Source organism: Pan paniscus, chromosome 11 (assembly GCF_029289425.2).
Source record: "Pan paniscus chromosome 11, NHGRI_mPanPan1-v2.0_pri, whole genome shotgun sequence".
NCBI classification, from domain to species: Eukaryota; Metazoa; Chordata; class Mammalia; order Primates; family Hominidae; genus Pan; species Pan paniscus.
The window spans coordinates 2,064,887-2,079,361 of NC_073260.2; the positions used below are offsets into that span (position 1 = coordinate 2,064,887).

Consider the following 14,475-nt stretch of genomic DNA (forward strand, 5'->3'; position numbering starts at 1 on the left):
ACATTATCATGTTTGTTTTATGGTCTTGACGTCTTTTAGTGTTGATGATGTGTGGACCACTTGTTGCATGGCAGACCTTCCTCTGGGAAACGACAAACTCCTTCTTGTTAATGAATTTTCCTTGTTCTTTAATTGGGGCCATTTTTCCTTTCTAATAAGCTCTGTTTCCTCTTTCTTGAAAGAGAGTGTTGCCGGGTTTATACTTGTAGCTCCACAGAACTTTGACAACCCTACGCTACCTTTTGGCTCCATTGTTGCCCTCGAGAAGTCCATCAGTCCTGTGTAGTCCTGTGTAGCTCCCGTGTAGTCCTGTGTAGTCCCGTGTAGCTCATGTGTAGTCCTGTGTAGCTCCCGTGTAGCTCCCGTGTAGCTCCTGTGTAGTCCTGTGTAGCTCCCGTGTAGCCCTGTGTAGCCCTGTGTAGTCCTGTGTAGTCCTGTGTAGCTCTGGTGTAGTCCTGTGTGACCCTGTATAGTTCCTATATAACTAGTCTGTTTCTTCCCTTTGACCTGTTTCCTTTGGTTTTTTCCCGTATATTTACTTTATTTACCAGTTGTGTTTGTGTTTACTTTTGTTTTTATTCATCATATAGGTGTATATTAGTTGTTTTTACTCATCATATGGGTGTATATTAGTTGTTTTACTCATCATATGAGTGTATATTAGTTATTTTTACTCATCATATGGGTGTATATTAGTTGTTTTTACTCATCATATGGGAGTATATTCGTTGTTTTTACTCATCATGTGGGTGTTCATTCGTTGTTTTTACTCATCATATGGGAGTATATTAGTTGTTTTTACTCATCATATGGGAGTATATTAGTTGTTTTTACTCCTCACGTGGGTGTATATTCGTTGTTTTTACTCATCATGTGGGTGTATATTCGTTGTTTTTACTCATCATGTGGGAGTATATTAGTTGTTTTTACTCATCATATGGGAGTATATTCGTTGTTTTTACTCATCATATGGGTGTATATTAGTTGTTTTTCTCGTGTGGGTGTATATTAGTTGTTTTTACTCATCATATGGGTGTATATTAGTTGTTTTACTCATCATATGGGTGTGTATTAGTTGTTTTACTCATCATGTGGGTGTATATTAGTTGTTTTTAGTCATCATATGGGAGTATATTCATTGTTTTTACTCATCATATGGGTGTATATTAGTTGTTTTACTCATCATGTGGGTGTATATTAGTTGTTTGTACTCATCATATGGGGGTATATTCGTTGTTTTTACTCATCATATGGGTGTATATTAGTTGTTTTACTCATCATGTGGGTGTATATTAGTTGTTTTACTCATCATATGGGTGTATATTAGTTGTTTTTACTCATCATATGGGAGTATATTAGTTGTTTTTACTCATCATATGGGTGTATATTCATTGTTTTTACTCATCATATGGGAGTATATTCGTTGTTTTTACTCATCATATGGGAGTACATTAGTTGTTTTTACTCATCATATGGGAGTATATTAGTTGTATTTACTCATCATGTGGGAGTATATTACTTGTTTTTACTCATCATTTGGGTGTATATTTGTTGTTTTTACTCATCATATGCATGTTTATTCGTTGTTTTTACTCATCATATCGGTGTATATTAGTTGTTTTTACTCATCATGTGGGTGTTTATTCGTTGTTTTTACTCATCATGTGGGTGTTTATTCGTTGTTTTACTCATCATATGGGTGTATATTAGTTGTTTTACTCATCATATGGGTGTATATTAGTTGTTTTATTCATCATGTGGGTGTATATTAGTTGTTTTTACTCATCATATGGGAGTATATTAGTGGCTTTTACTCATCATATGGGAGTATATTCGTTGTTTTTACTCATCATATGGGTGTATGTTAGTTGTTTTACTCATCATATGGGTGTATATTAGTTGTTTTACTCATCATATGGGTGTATATTAGTTGTTTTACCTATCATGTGGGTATATATTTGTTGTTTTTACTCATCATATGCGTGTTTATTCGTTGTTTTTACTCATCATATGGGTGTATATTAGTTGTTTTTACTCATCATGTGGGTGTTTATTCGTTGTTTTACTCATCATATGGGTGTTTATTAGTTGTTTTACTCATCATGTGGGTGTATATTCGTTGTGTTCACTCATCATATGGGTGTATATTAGTTGTTTTACTCATCACATGGGTGTATATTACTTGTTTTATTTATCATGTGGGTGTATATTAGTTGTTTTTACTCATCATATGGGAGTATATTAGTTGTTTTTACTCATCATATGGGAGTATATTCGTTGTTTTTACTCATCATATGGTTGTATGTTAGTTGTTTTACTCATCATATGGGTGTATATTAGTTGTTTTACCTATCATGTGGGTGTATATTAGTTGTTTTTACTCATCATATGGGAGTATATTAGTTGTTTTTACTCATCATATGGGAGTATATTCGTTGTTTTTACTCATCATATGGGTGTATATTAGTTGTTTTACTCATTATATGGGAGTATATTAGTTGTTTTACTCATCATGTGGGTGTATATTAGTTGTTTTTACTCATCATATGGGAGTATATTCGTTGTTTTACTCATATGGGAGTATATTCGTTGTTTTTACTCATCATATGGGTGTATATTAGTTGTTTTACTCATCATGTGGGTGTATATTAGTTGTTTTTACTCATCATATGGGAGTATATTAGTTATTTTTACTCATCATATGGGAGTGTATTAGTTGTTTTTACTCATCATATGGGAGTATATAAGTTGTTTTTACTCCTCACGTGGGTGTATATTCGTTGTTTTTACTCATCATATGGGAGTATATTAGTTGTTTTTACTCATATGGGAGTATATTAGTTGTATTTACTCATTATGTGGGAGTATATTAGTTGTTTGTACTCATCATTTGGGTGTATATTTGTTGTTTTTACTCATCATATGGGTGTATATTCGTTGTTTTTACTCATCATATGGGTGTATATTCGTTGTTTTTACTCATCATATGGGTGTATATTGTTTTTACTCATCATGTGGGAGTATATTAGTTGTTTTTACTCATCATTTGGGTGTATATTTGTTGTTTTTACTCATCATATAGGTGTATATTCGTTGTTTTTACTCATCATATGGCTGTATATTAGTTGTTTTACTCATCATGTGGGTGTATATTTGTTGTTTTTACTCATCATATGGGTGTATATTAGTTGTTTTACTCATATGGGTGTATATTAGTTGTTTTTACTCATCATATGGGAGTATATTCGTTGTTTTTACTCATCATGTGGGTGTTCATTCGTTGTTTTTACTCGTCATGTGGGAGTTTATTTGTTGTTTTTACTCATCATATGGGTGTTTATTCGTTGTTTTTGCTCATCATATGGGTGTATATTCGTTGTTTTTACTCATCATATGGGAGTATATTCGTTGTTTTTACTCATCATATGGGTGTATATTAGTTGTTTTACTCATCATGTGGGTGTATATTAGTTGTTTTACTCATCATATGGGTGTATATTAGTTGTTTTACTCATCATGTGGGTGTATATTAGTTGTTTTACTCATCATATGGGTGTGTATTAGTTGTTTTACTCATCATGTGGGTGTATATTAGTTGTTTTTAGTCATCATATGGGAGTATATTCATTGTTTTTACTCATCATATGGGTGTATATTAGTTGTTTTACTCATCATATGGGTGTATATTAGTTGTTTTTACTCATCATATGGGAGTATATTCGTTGTTTTTACTCATCATGTGGGTGTTCATTCGTTGTTTTTACTCATCATATGGGAGTATATTAGTTGTTTTTACTCATCATATGGGAGTATATTAGTTGTTTTTACTCCTCACGTGGGTGTATATTCGTTGTTTTTACTCATCATGTGGGTGTATATTCGTTGTTTTTACTCATCATGTGGGAGTATATTAGTTGTTTTTACTCATCATATGGGAGTATATTCGTTGTTTTTACTCATCATATGGGTGTATATTAGTTGTTTTTCTCGTGTGGGTGTATATTAGTTGTTTTTACTCATCATATGGGTGTATATTAGTTGTTTTACTCATCATATGGGTGTGTATTAGTTGTTTTACTCATCATGTGGGTGTATATTAGTTGTTTTTAGTCATCATATGGGAGTATATTCATTGTTTTTACTCATCATATGGGTGTATATTAGTTGTTTTACTCATCATGTGGGTGTATATTACTTGTTTGTACTCATCATATGGGGGTATATTCGTTGTTTTTACTCATCATATGGGTGTATATTAGTTGTTTTACTCATCATGTGGGTGTATATTAGTTGTTTTTACTCATCATGTGGGAGTATATTAGTTGTTTTTACTCATCATATGGGAGTATATTAGTTGTTTTTACTCATCATGTGCGTGTGTATTCATTATGTTTACTCATCATATGGGAGTATATTCGTTGTTTTTACTCATCATATGGGAGTATATTAGTTGTTTTTACTCATCATATGGGAGTATATTAGTTGTATTTACTCATCATGTGGGATTATATTAGTTGTTTTTACTCATGATTTGGGTGTTTATTTGTTGTTTTTACTCATCATATGCGTGTTTATTCCTTGTATTTACTCATCATATGGGTGTATATTAGTTGTTTTTACTCATCATATGGGAGTATATAAGTTGTTTTTACTCCTCACGTGGGTGTATATTCGTTGTTTTTACTCATCATATGGGAGTATATTAGTTGTTTTTACTCATCATATGGGAGTATATTAGTTGTATTTACTCATTATGTGGGAGTATATTAGTTGTTTTTACTCATCATTTGGGTGTATATTTGTTGTTTTTACTCATCATATGGGTGTATATTCGTTGTTTTTTCTCATCATATGGGTGTATATTAGTTGTTTTATTCATCATGTGGGTGTATATTTGTTGGTTTTACTCATCATATGGGTGTATATTAGTTGTTTTACTCATCATATGGGTGTATATTAGTTGTTTTTACTCATCATATGGGAGTATATTCGTTGTTTTTACTCATCATGTGGGTGTTCATTCGTTGTTTTTACTCATCATGTGGGAGTATATTTGTTGTTTTTACTCATCATATGGGTGTTTATTCGTTGTTTTTACTCATCATATGGGTGTATATTCGTTGTTTTTACTCATCATGTGAGTGTATATTCGTTGTTTTTACTCATCATATGGGAGTATATTAGTTGTTTTACTCATCATATGGGTGTATATTAGTTGTTTTACTCATCATATGAGTGTATATTAGTTGTTTTTACTCATCATATGGGAGTTCATTCGTTGTTTTTACTCATCATGTGGGTGTTCATTCGTTGTTTTTACTCATCATGTGGGAGTATATTTGTTGTTTTTACTCGTCATATGGGTGTTTATTTGTTGTTTTTACTCATCATATGGGTGTATATTCGTTGTTTTTACTCATCATGTGAGTGTATATTCGTTGTTTTTACTCATCATATGGGAGTATATTAGTTGTTTTACTCATCATATGGGTGTATATTAGTTGTTTTTACTCATCATGTAGGAGTATATTAGTTGTTTTTACTCATCATATGGGAGTATATTCGTTGTTTTACTCATCATATGGGAGTATATTCGTTGTTTTACTCATCATGTGGGAGTATATTAGTTGTTTTTCCTCATCATATGGGAGTATATTCGTTGTTTTACTCATCATATGGGTGTATATTAGTTGTTTTACTCATCATATGGGTGTGTATTAGTTGTTTTTCTCATCATGTGGGTGTATATTAGTTCTTTTTACTCATCATATGGGTGTATATTAGTTGTTTTACTGCTCATATGGGTGTGTATTTGTTGTTTTACTCATCATGTGGGTGTATATTAGTTTTTACTCATCATATGGGAGTATATTGGTTGTTTTTACTCATCATATGGGTGTATATTAGTTGTTTTACTCATGTGGGTGTATATTAGTTGTTTTACTCATCATATGGGTGTATATTAGTTGTTTTACTCATCATGTGGGTGTATATTAGTTGTTTTTACTCATCATGTGGGAGTATATTAGTTGTTTTTACTCATCATATGGGCGTATATTAGTTGTTTTTACTACTCACGTGGGTGTATATTCGTTGTTTTTACTCATCATGTGGGTGTTTATTCGTTGTTTTTACTCATCATGTGGGTGTATATTCGTTGTTTTTACTCATCATGTGGGAGTATATTAGTTGTTTTTCCTCGTCATATGGGAGTATATTAGTTGTATTTACTCATTATGTGGGAGTATATTTGTTGTTTTTACTCATCATTTGGGTGTATATGTGTTGTTTTTACTCATCATATGAGTGTATATTAGTTGTTTTACTTATCATATGGGTGTATATTAGTTCTTTTTACTCGTCATATGGGTGTATATTCATTGTTTTTACTCATCATATGGGTGTATATTAGTTGTTTTACTCATCATGTGGGTGTATATTCGTTGTTTTTACTCATCATCTGGGAGTATATTTGTTGTTTTTACTCATCATATGGGAGTATATTCGTTGTTTTTACTCATGGGAGTATATTAGTTGTTTTACTCATCATATAGGTGTATATTAGTTGTTTTACTCATCATGTGGGTGTTCATTCGTTGTTTCTACTCATCATGTGGGAGTATATTTGTTTTTACTCATCATATGGGTGTTTATTCATTGTTTTTACTCATCATATGGGTGTATATTCGTTATTTTTACTCATCATGTGGGTGTATATTCATTGTTTTTACTCATCATGTGGGTGTATATTCGTTGTTTTTACTCATGGGAGTATATTAGTTGTTTTACTCATCATATAGGTGTATATTAGTTGTTTTACTCATCATGTGGGTGTATATTTGTTTTCCTCATCATATGGGAGTATATTAGTTGTTTTTACTCATCATTTGGGTGTTTATTCATTGATTTTACTCATCATATGGGTGTGTATTCATTGTTTTTACTCATTATGTGGGTGTATATTAGTTGTTTTTACTCATGTGTGTGTATATTAGTTGTTTTTACTCATCATGTGGTTGTATATTAGTTGTTTTTACTCATCATATGCGAGTATATTAGTTGTTTTTACTCATCATGTGGGAGTATATTAGTTTTTTTTCCTCATCATATGGGAGTATATTAGTTGTTTTTACTCATCATGTGGGATTATGTTAGTTGTTTTTTCTCATCATATGGGAGTATAGTAGTTGTTTTTACTCATCATATGGGAGTATATTAGTTATATTTACTCATTATGTGGGAGTATATTAGTTGTTTTTACTCATCATTTCGGTGTTTATTCGTTGTTTTTACTCATCATATGGGTGTATGTTAGTTGTTTTTACTCATGTGGGTGTTTATTCGTTGTTTTTACTCATCATGTGGGTGTTTATTCGTTGTTTTACTCATCATGTGGGTGTATATTCGTTGTTTTTACTCATCATGTGGGTGTATATTTGTTGTTTTTACTCATCATGTGGGTGTATATTAGTTGTTTTACTCATCATATGGGTGTGTATTAGTTGTTTTTACTCATCATATGGGTGTATATTCGTTGTTTTTACTCATCATATGGGTGTATATTAGTTGTTTTTACTCATCATATGGGTGTATATTTGTTGTTTTTACTCATCATATGGGTGTATATTAGTTGTTTTTACTCATCATATGGGTGTATATTAGTTGTTTTTACTCATCATATGGGTGTATATTAGTTGTTTTACTCATCATATGGGTGTATATTAGTTGTTTTTACTCATCGTATGGGTGTATATTAGTTGTTTTTACTCATATGGGTGTATATTAATTGTTTTGCTCATCATATGGGTGTATATTAGTTGTTTTTACTCATCATATGGGTGTATATTAGTTGTTTTTACTCATCATATGGGTGTATATTCGTTGTTTTTACTCATCATATGGGTGTATATTAGTTGTTTTACTCATCATATGGGTGTGTATTAGTTGTTTTACTCATCATGTGGGTGTATATTAGTTGTTTTTACTCATCATGTGGGAGTATATTCATTGTTTTTACTCATCATATGGGTGTATATTAGTTGTTTGTACTCATCATATGGTAGTATATTCGTTGTTTTTACTCATCATGTGGGTGTATATTAGTTCTTTTACTCATCATATGTGTGTATATTTGTTTTTGTTACCCATCATATGGGTGTATATTAGTTGTTTTACTCATCATATGAGTGTATATTAGGTTTTTACTCATCATATGGGTATATATTGGTTGTTTTTACTCATCATATTGATGTATATTTGTTATTACCACGAAGTAACTACTTTCTGTTTTCCTTTTTTTCTTTCCTTTTGTGGTAAAACATACATAACACGAAATTGACCATTTTAACCCTTTTTAAGTGTACAATTCAGTGGCATTAGCACATTCACTGTATCACATATCCAGCCCCACCACCCCTTTCCAGAACTGGGTATCATCCCAAAGACTCCATACTGGCCGGGCGTGGTGGCTCACACCTGTAATCCCAGCACTTTGGGAGGCCGAGGCGGGCGAATCACAAGGTCAGGAGATTGAGACCATCCTGGCTATCATAGTGAAACCCTGTCTCTATTAGAAATACAAAATATCAGCGGGCCGTGATGGAGGGCGCCTATAGTCCCAGCTACTCAGGAGGCTGAGGCAGGAGAATGGCGTGAACCCGGGAGGCAAAACTTGCAGTGAGCCAAGATCGTGCCACTGCACTCCAGCCTGGATGACAGAGCGAGACTCTGTCTCAAAAAAAAAAAAAAAAAAAAGACTCCGTAGCAATAGTTATCTCCCCTCCCCTCCTTCTAGCCCTGGTGGCCACTGTTGCACTTTCTGCCTCTATGAATTGACCTGTCCTAGGTACCTCGTAGATGTGGAATCATATAGTATCTGCCCATTTGTATCTGGCATCTTTCACTCGGCATGTCGTAAGGGTTTATTCACGACGTAGCCTGTGTCGGAACGTCCTTCCTTTTTTTTTTGAATGTGGCTGCTACGAACACTGATGTATGAGGATGTGCTTGAGTTCCTGCTTTCAGTTCTTTTGCATATACAGCTAAAGGTGAAACTGCTGAATCCTCTACTGACTCTGTGTTTAACTTCTTGAGGAACCTTCACACGGTTTTCCACGGCGGCCACACCATTTACCTTCCCGCCAGTGACGCATGAGAGTTCAGTTTATCCACATCCCACCAACATTTATTTCCCTTTTTTTTTTTATAAAGGCCACCCTAATGGATGTGATGTCTCACTGTGGTTTTTATTTGCATGTCGCTCATGACGAATGATGTAGAGCATCTTTTCATGTGCTTATTGGCCACGCGTATATCTTTGAAGAAGTGTCTATTTAAGTCCTTTGCCAACTGTTTTTTTTTCTTTTTGAGATAAGGTCTCACTTTGTTACCCAGCCTGGAGTGCAGTGGCACGATCACAGCTCACAGCAGCCTCAGCCTCCCAGGCTCAGGCCATCCTCCCGCCGCAGCCTCCCAAAGTATTGGGATTACAGGCGTAAGCCACCGTGCCCTGCCCTTCAATTTTTAAACTGGATTATTTGCTTTTCTGTTGTTGAATTATAGGGTTCCTCCTATACTCTGGATATCAACCCCCCGTCAGATACGTGATTTGCAAATACCGACATCTCCACCCTGAGGTGTTTTATTCCTCCAGAGTGTCCTACGTGTACATTTCACTGTAATGAGGGTCCAGTCGCTCCAGTGTTTCTTTTGCTGCCTTTGCTGCGGTGTCATATTGAAGAAATCCTGGCCAAATACAGCGCCAGGAAGTGTTCCCCTGTGTCTTCTTCTAAGAGTCTTTTTTTTTTTTTTTTTGAGACAGGTTCTCACTTTGTAGCCCAGGCTGGAGTCTGGTGGCGCAGACACGGCCCACTGCAGCCTTGACCTCCTGGCTCAGGTGATCATCCCACGTCGACTTCCTAAGTAGCTGGGACTACAGGCACGCCTGGCTAGTTTTTTTATTTTTTGCAGAGATGGGGTTTTGCTCTGTTGTCCAGGCTGGTCTAGGACTCCTGGACTCAAGCAATCTACCCATCGCAGCCTCCCAAAGTGCTGGGATTACAGGCACGAGCCACCTTGCCCAGCCTCTTCTAAGAGTTTTATAGTATTAGCTCTGATGTTTTTGAGTTGGTCTTGCACTCTTAAAGATAACTAATGATTTGGCCGGGTGTGGTGGTTCACACCTGTAATCGCAGCACTTTAGCAAGCCAAGGCAGACGGATCACCTGAGGTCAGGAGTTTGAGACCAGCCTGGCCACCATGGAGAAACCCCGTCTCTACTAAAAATACAAAAATTAGTTGGGTGTGTTGGTGCATGCCTGTAGTCCCAGCTACTTGGGAGGCTGAGGCACGAGAATCGCTTGAACTCGGGAGGCGGAGCTTGCAGTGAGCCAAGATTGTGCCACTGCACTCCAGCCTGGGCGACAGAGCGAGACTCCATCTCAAAAAAAAAAAGTTAACTAATGATTTTAAGGAACCATTCTGAATGCATGGAAAGGTGTCCCATGTCCTCCTCCGCACCTGTTCCCTGGCTGGCATGTTGCCCCCCTGTGGTGTGGGAGCCCTGCTGGCTCCTGAGTCCTTGGATGTGACACTTGGCTCTTCTCTCTTGCTTTCTGCAGCGTCTAGACGCTCCGGCCTCGTTGTCTACATTTCTGCCTTAGATCTGGAATCAGTCATTTCTCCAAAAAGCTCGGGCTCCTTTTAGTGTAAAATGTATGTAGAAACCAGTTTTGGGTACAGGGCACTCCCAGCGATGGGACTGGGTCTTGTCTCTAGGCCTTTGCAGTGGACTGTGCGGAAATACACTTTTAAATATATATATAACATACATCAGAAATTCATACTGAAGCTTTCTATTCAGATCTGGAGTTTTCTTGTAAGCTTAATATCCTTAATTTTGGCCAGGCGCGGTGGCTCACACCTGTAATCCCAGCACTTTGGGAGGCTGAGGCGGGCGGATCACGAGGTCAGGAGATCGAGACCATCCTGGCTAACACGGTGAAACCCCGTCTCTACTAAAAATACAAAAAATTAGCCAGGCACGGTGGCTGGCGCCTGTAGTCCCAGCTACTTGGGAGGCTGAGGCAGGAGAATGGCGTGAACCCAGGAGGCGGAGCTTGCAGTGAGCCAAGACAGCGCCACTGCACTCCGGCGTGGGCGGAAGAGCGAGAGTCCGTCTAAAAAAAAAAAAAAAATCCTTAATTTTAATTTTGTATCTCTTTTGTCAGCTGAAAACTCTCATACTCACAAAATCAGCAAAACGATCCATCTGTTTTATGCCACAGTTCATACAAAGCTTTGGAAGAGCCACGTCGACACTGTCACCCAGAGCATCGTCATTGCAGGGTTTTCTTCATTTTTGATGTGTAGTTGGCTCCCTATGAGCTAGGGGCAAGTTACTGTGTTTTCAAATCTTTACAGAGTCTCTTGGAATACTTCTGTGTATGTTTTATGTATTTCATTTTCTTCTGCTTTTGAGGGATGGCTTTTTAAATTCAATTTTGTTTCTAATTATGAAAAAAAAAATGTTTGCGTGGTGCCAAGATTAAATCTATACAATGAGGCGACACCCAGGACCCGGCAGAGGGCTCCTCACCACCCAAGACCCCAGGCAGAGGCCACCCTCGAGGACAAAAGGGGCCTGGGTCAGGGCCAGGATCCGAGGAGCTAGGGGGTGGCGAGCAGAGGTGGCCCAGTCCAGGAGCACGGAGCTGCCCCCTTTATGTGCTGGTCGCCCCTCCCACACAGGTTGCCAGGCAGGAGGGGAGGATCATTCTGACGTCGGGGCAGCCATTCCACAAGGTGAGTGTCCCAAAGATAAGCTCAGTGGGCCTGAGCCCCATCTTCCCAAGCCCCCAGCCCCTCGGCCACCCCCACCTCAGGGTCAGCTTGCCGTGGGGCCGACCCCCAGCGCCTCTGCCGTACCCCTGGTGGGCCGAGAGAAGGCTCCTGCCCCATGCTGGCGGAGGCGGGCTGGGCCTGGGCAGGTGCTGGGCTCTGCACTGCCCCTCAGTAGCCGAGCCGTGTCTTTGCAGCTCCGGGCCCAGGTCGGGGCTGGGCGCTGCCTCTCAGTCGACTGCTCTCTGAAGGCCCAGCAGCAGGCCAAGGCTGTGCTCAAGCATTTCAACGTGCGCGTCACCCACGCAGACATCTTCAGCCGCTGCCAGGTGGGTCCTGCGCACCCCGTCCTACCTGGGGCTGGCACAAGATCTGGAGCTACGGGGGTGTCCAGGGAGGTGGGCCCCACCCTAGACAGTGGTGGGTCCGGGGTGAGGTGTCAGCACAGCATCCCTCGTGGTCCAGGGTGAGGTGTCGGCAAAGCATCCCTCGTGGTCCGGGGTGAGGTGTCGGCAGAGCATCCCTCGTGGGTCCAGGGTGAGGTGTCGGCAGAGCATCCCTCGTGGGTCCGGGGTGAGGTGTCGGCAGATCATCCCTCGTGGGTCCGGGGTGGGGTGTCGGCAGAGCATCCCTCGTGGGTCCGGGGTGGGGTGTCGGCAGATCATCCCTTGTGGGTCCGGGGTGGGGTGTCGGCAGAGAATCTCTTGGGGGTCCGGGGTGGGGTGTCGGCAGAAAATCCCTCGGGGGTCCGGGGTGAGGTGTCGGCAGAGCATCCCTCGTGGTCCGGGGTGAGGTGTTGGCAGAGCATCCCTCGTGGGTCCGGGGTGGGGTGTCGGCAGAGCATCCTTCGTGGGTCTGGGGTGAGGTATCGGCAGAGCATTCCTGGTCCAGGGTGAGGCGTCGGCAGAGCCTCCCTTGTGGGTCCGGGGTGAGGTGTCAGCAGAGCATCCCTCGTGGGTCCGGGGTGAGATGTTGGCAGAGAATCCCTTGTGGGTCCGGGGTGAGGTGTCAGCAGAGAATCCCTAGTGCAGGCTGGCATGGCCATGGGGACAGCTCCAATCAGGCATTGGCTTGGATTTGGGGAATTCCCTCTGGCTCCCATGGGGCTTCTAGAAGGAATCGAGGGAAATTGTGGAAGTCCCTTCAGGCTGGGTGGGTCCCACTTTCCAAAGGCAACACGCAGGACAGCCTGCGTCTGCTTGGTGACGTCTAACAAGGTCTGGGCAACAGAAGCCCTGAGTGGGAACTGCCGCACCTCGGTGGAGATCCATAGAGGAGGCTGGTGGGGGCACCAAAGCCCAACTCACCTCTCTCCCTCCTCTCCTGTCCCCAGTGGGGGACTGGGCTGAGGCACCTGCCCAGGGCTGCACTGTCCAAGCTTGCTATGCCCCACACCAACTGGCACCTGGGCATGGCCAGTCTGGGGGGGAGTTGATGCTGCCTTTTGCCCCTCCACTCAAGGCGCCAGGGTCTCCGTGGGCGACACGGGAGCAAGGGGGACTGTGGGCTGTGCTGGCTCTCGGCAGTTCCCGGTGGAGGGTACGGGCTGCTTCCAGAACGTTCCGCAGTTAGGGCCACGTCAATATTCCCCCTGGAGCAGCAGGTTGGGGCTGCTCCAACAAGCCCAGTTTTGTTTCCTGGGGTTTTTTGGGGGTGGGACGGAGTCTCACTCCATTGCCCAGGCTGGAGTGTAGTGATGTAATCTCAGCTCACTGCAGCCTCCGCCTCCCAGGTTCAAGCAATTCTCCCACCTCAGGCTCCTGAGTAGCTGGGATTACAGGTGCCCACCACCACAGGCGGCTAATTTTTGTATTTTTAGTAGAGACAGGGTTTCACCATGTTGGTCAGGCTGGTCTTGAACTCCTGACCTCAGGTGATCCTCCTGCCTCAGCCTCCCAAAGTGCTGGGATGACAGGCGTGAGTAATCCCAGCCTCCCAAGCCCAATTCTGGGGGAAGTTTTGGGACCCCCTCATGGAGGGAGATCCCCTCATGGAGGCCACTGTCAGGGTCCCTGCTGGTGCCTGGGCTGGGCAGGGAGGGGCCCTGAGCTCAGCTCCACCCCATGGTCCTCAGGGGCACCCACCTGGCTGAGCAGAAACAGATGCAGGCCTGGGCCTTCTGCTACCGCCCTTCTGCCCCCACAGCCTCAGGCTGGGCCTGGCGGGGATTGAAGCAGGAAGGAAAGAGGGAAAGCTCCGGCTCGGCTCGGATCTGCAGCCGGCCAGGCACCTGAACACACAGGCCCCTGGACCTCCCACTGCCCCTGGCCTGGGGGTGCAGTCTGACCCTCTGACCCCACTGCCCTGTGGGGACCGCGGCCTCTGCCTCAGGTGGCAAGGAAGTGTGCTCCAGGGGCCTCTCCTGCAGCCTTGGGCTCCAGGGGCGGCAGGAACCGCGTCCGCTGCCTCTCTTTGTCTGTGCTCAGGCCGGCAAGCGCTGTAAAGACCCCAGGATGTCCGGGACGCCTGGGGAGGCATGTTAATGAGCTGTTCAGAATCGGCTGCTGCATTTTCTTGAGAAAACAGGAAGTTGGGTAGCTGGGAGGAAACCCCTGCTGGAGCCCTGGCCAGCCGGGTGCTGGGGAGTGCCCCTGAGGACCCAGGCCAGGCATGGAGGGGCCGCCAAGCCCTGCATGG

The 14,475-nt window shown here is 41.6% G+C and overlaps 1 protein-coding gene across 17 annotated transcripts in view; it reads left to right on the forward strand.

Moving 5' to 3' along the window:
• Positions 1–14,475, forward strand: part of EXD3 (exonuclease 3'-5' domain containing 3) — a 124,410-nt gene that overhangs the window by 96,105 nt on the left and 13,830 nt on the right. For all 17 annotated transcript variants that reach the window (XM_034929641.3, XM_063594082.1, XM_055117409.2 and 14 more), the window contains 2 exons: positions 11,749–11,802; positions 12,036–12,167. In XM_034929641.3, the coding sequence (XP_034785532.2) occupies positions 11,749–11,802; positions 12,036–12,167 (186 nt within the window). The remainder of the gene's footprint in view (positions 1–11,748; positions 11,803–12,035; positions 12,168–14,475) is intronic.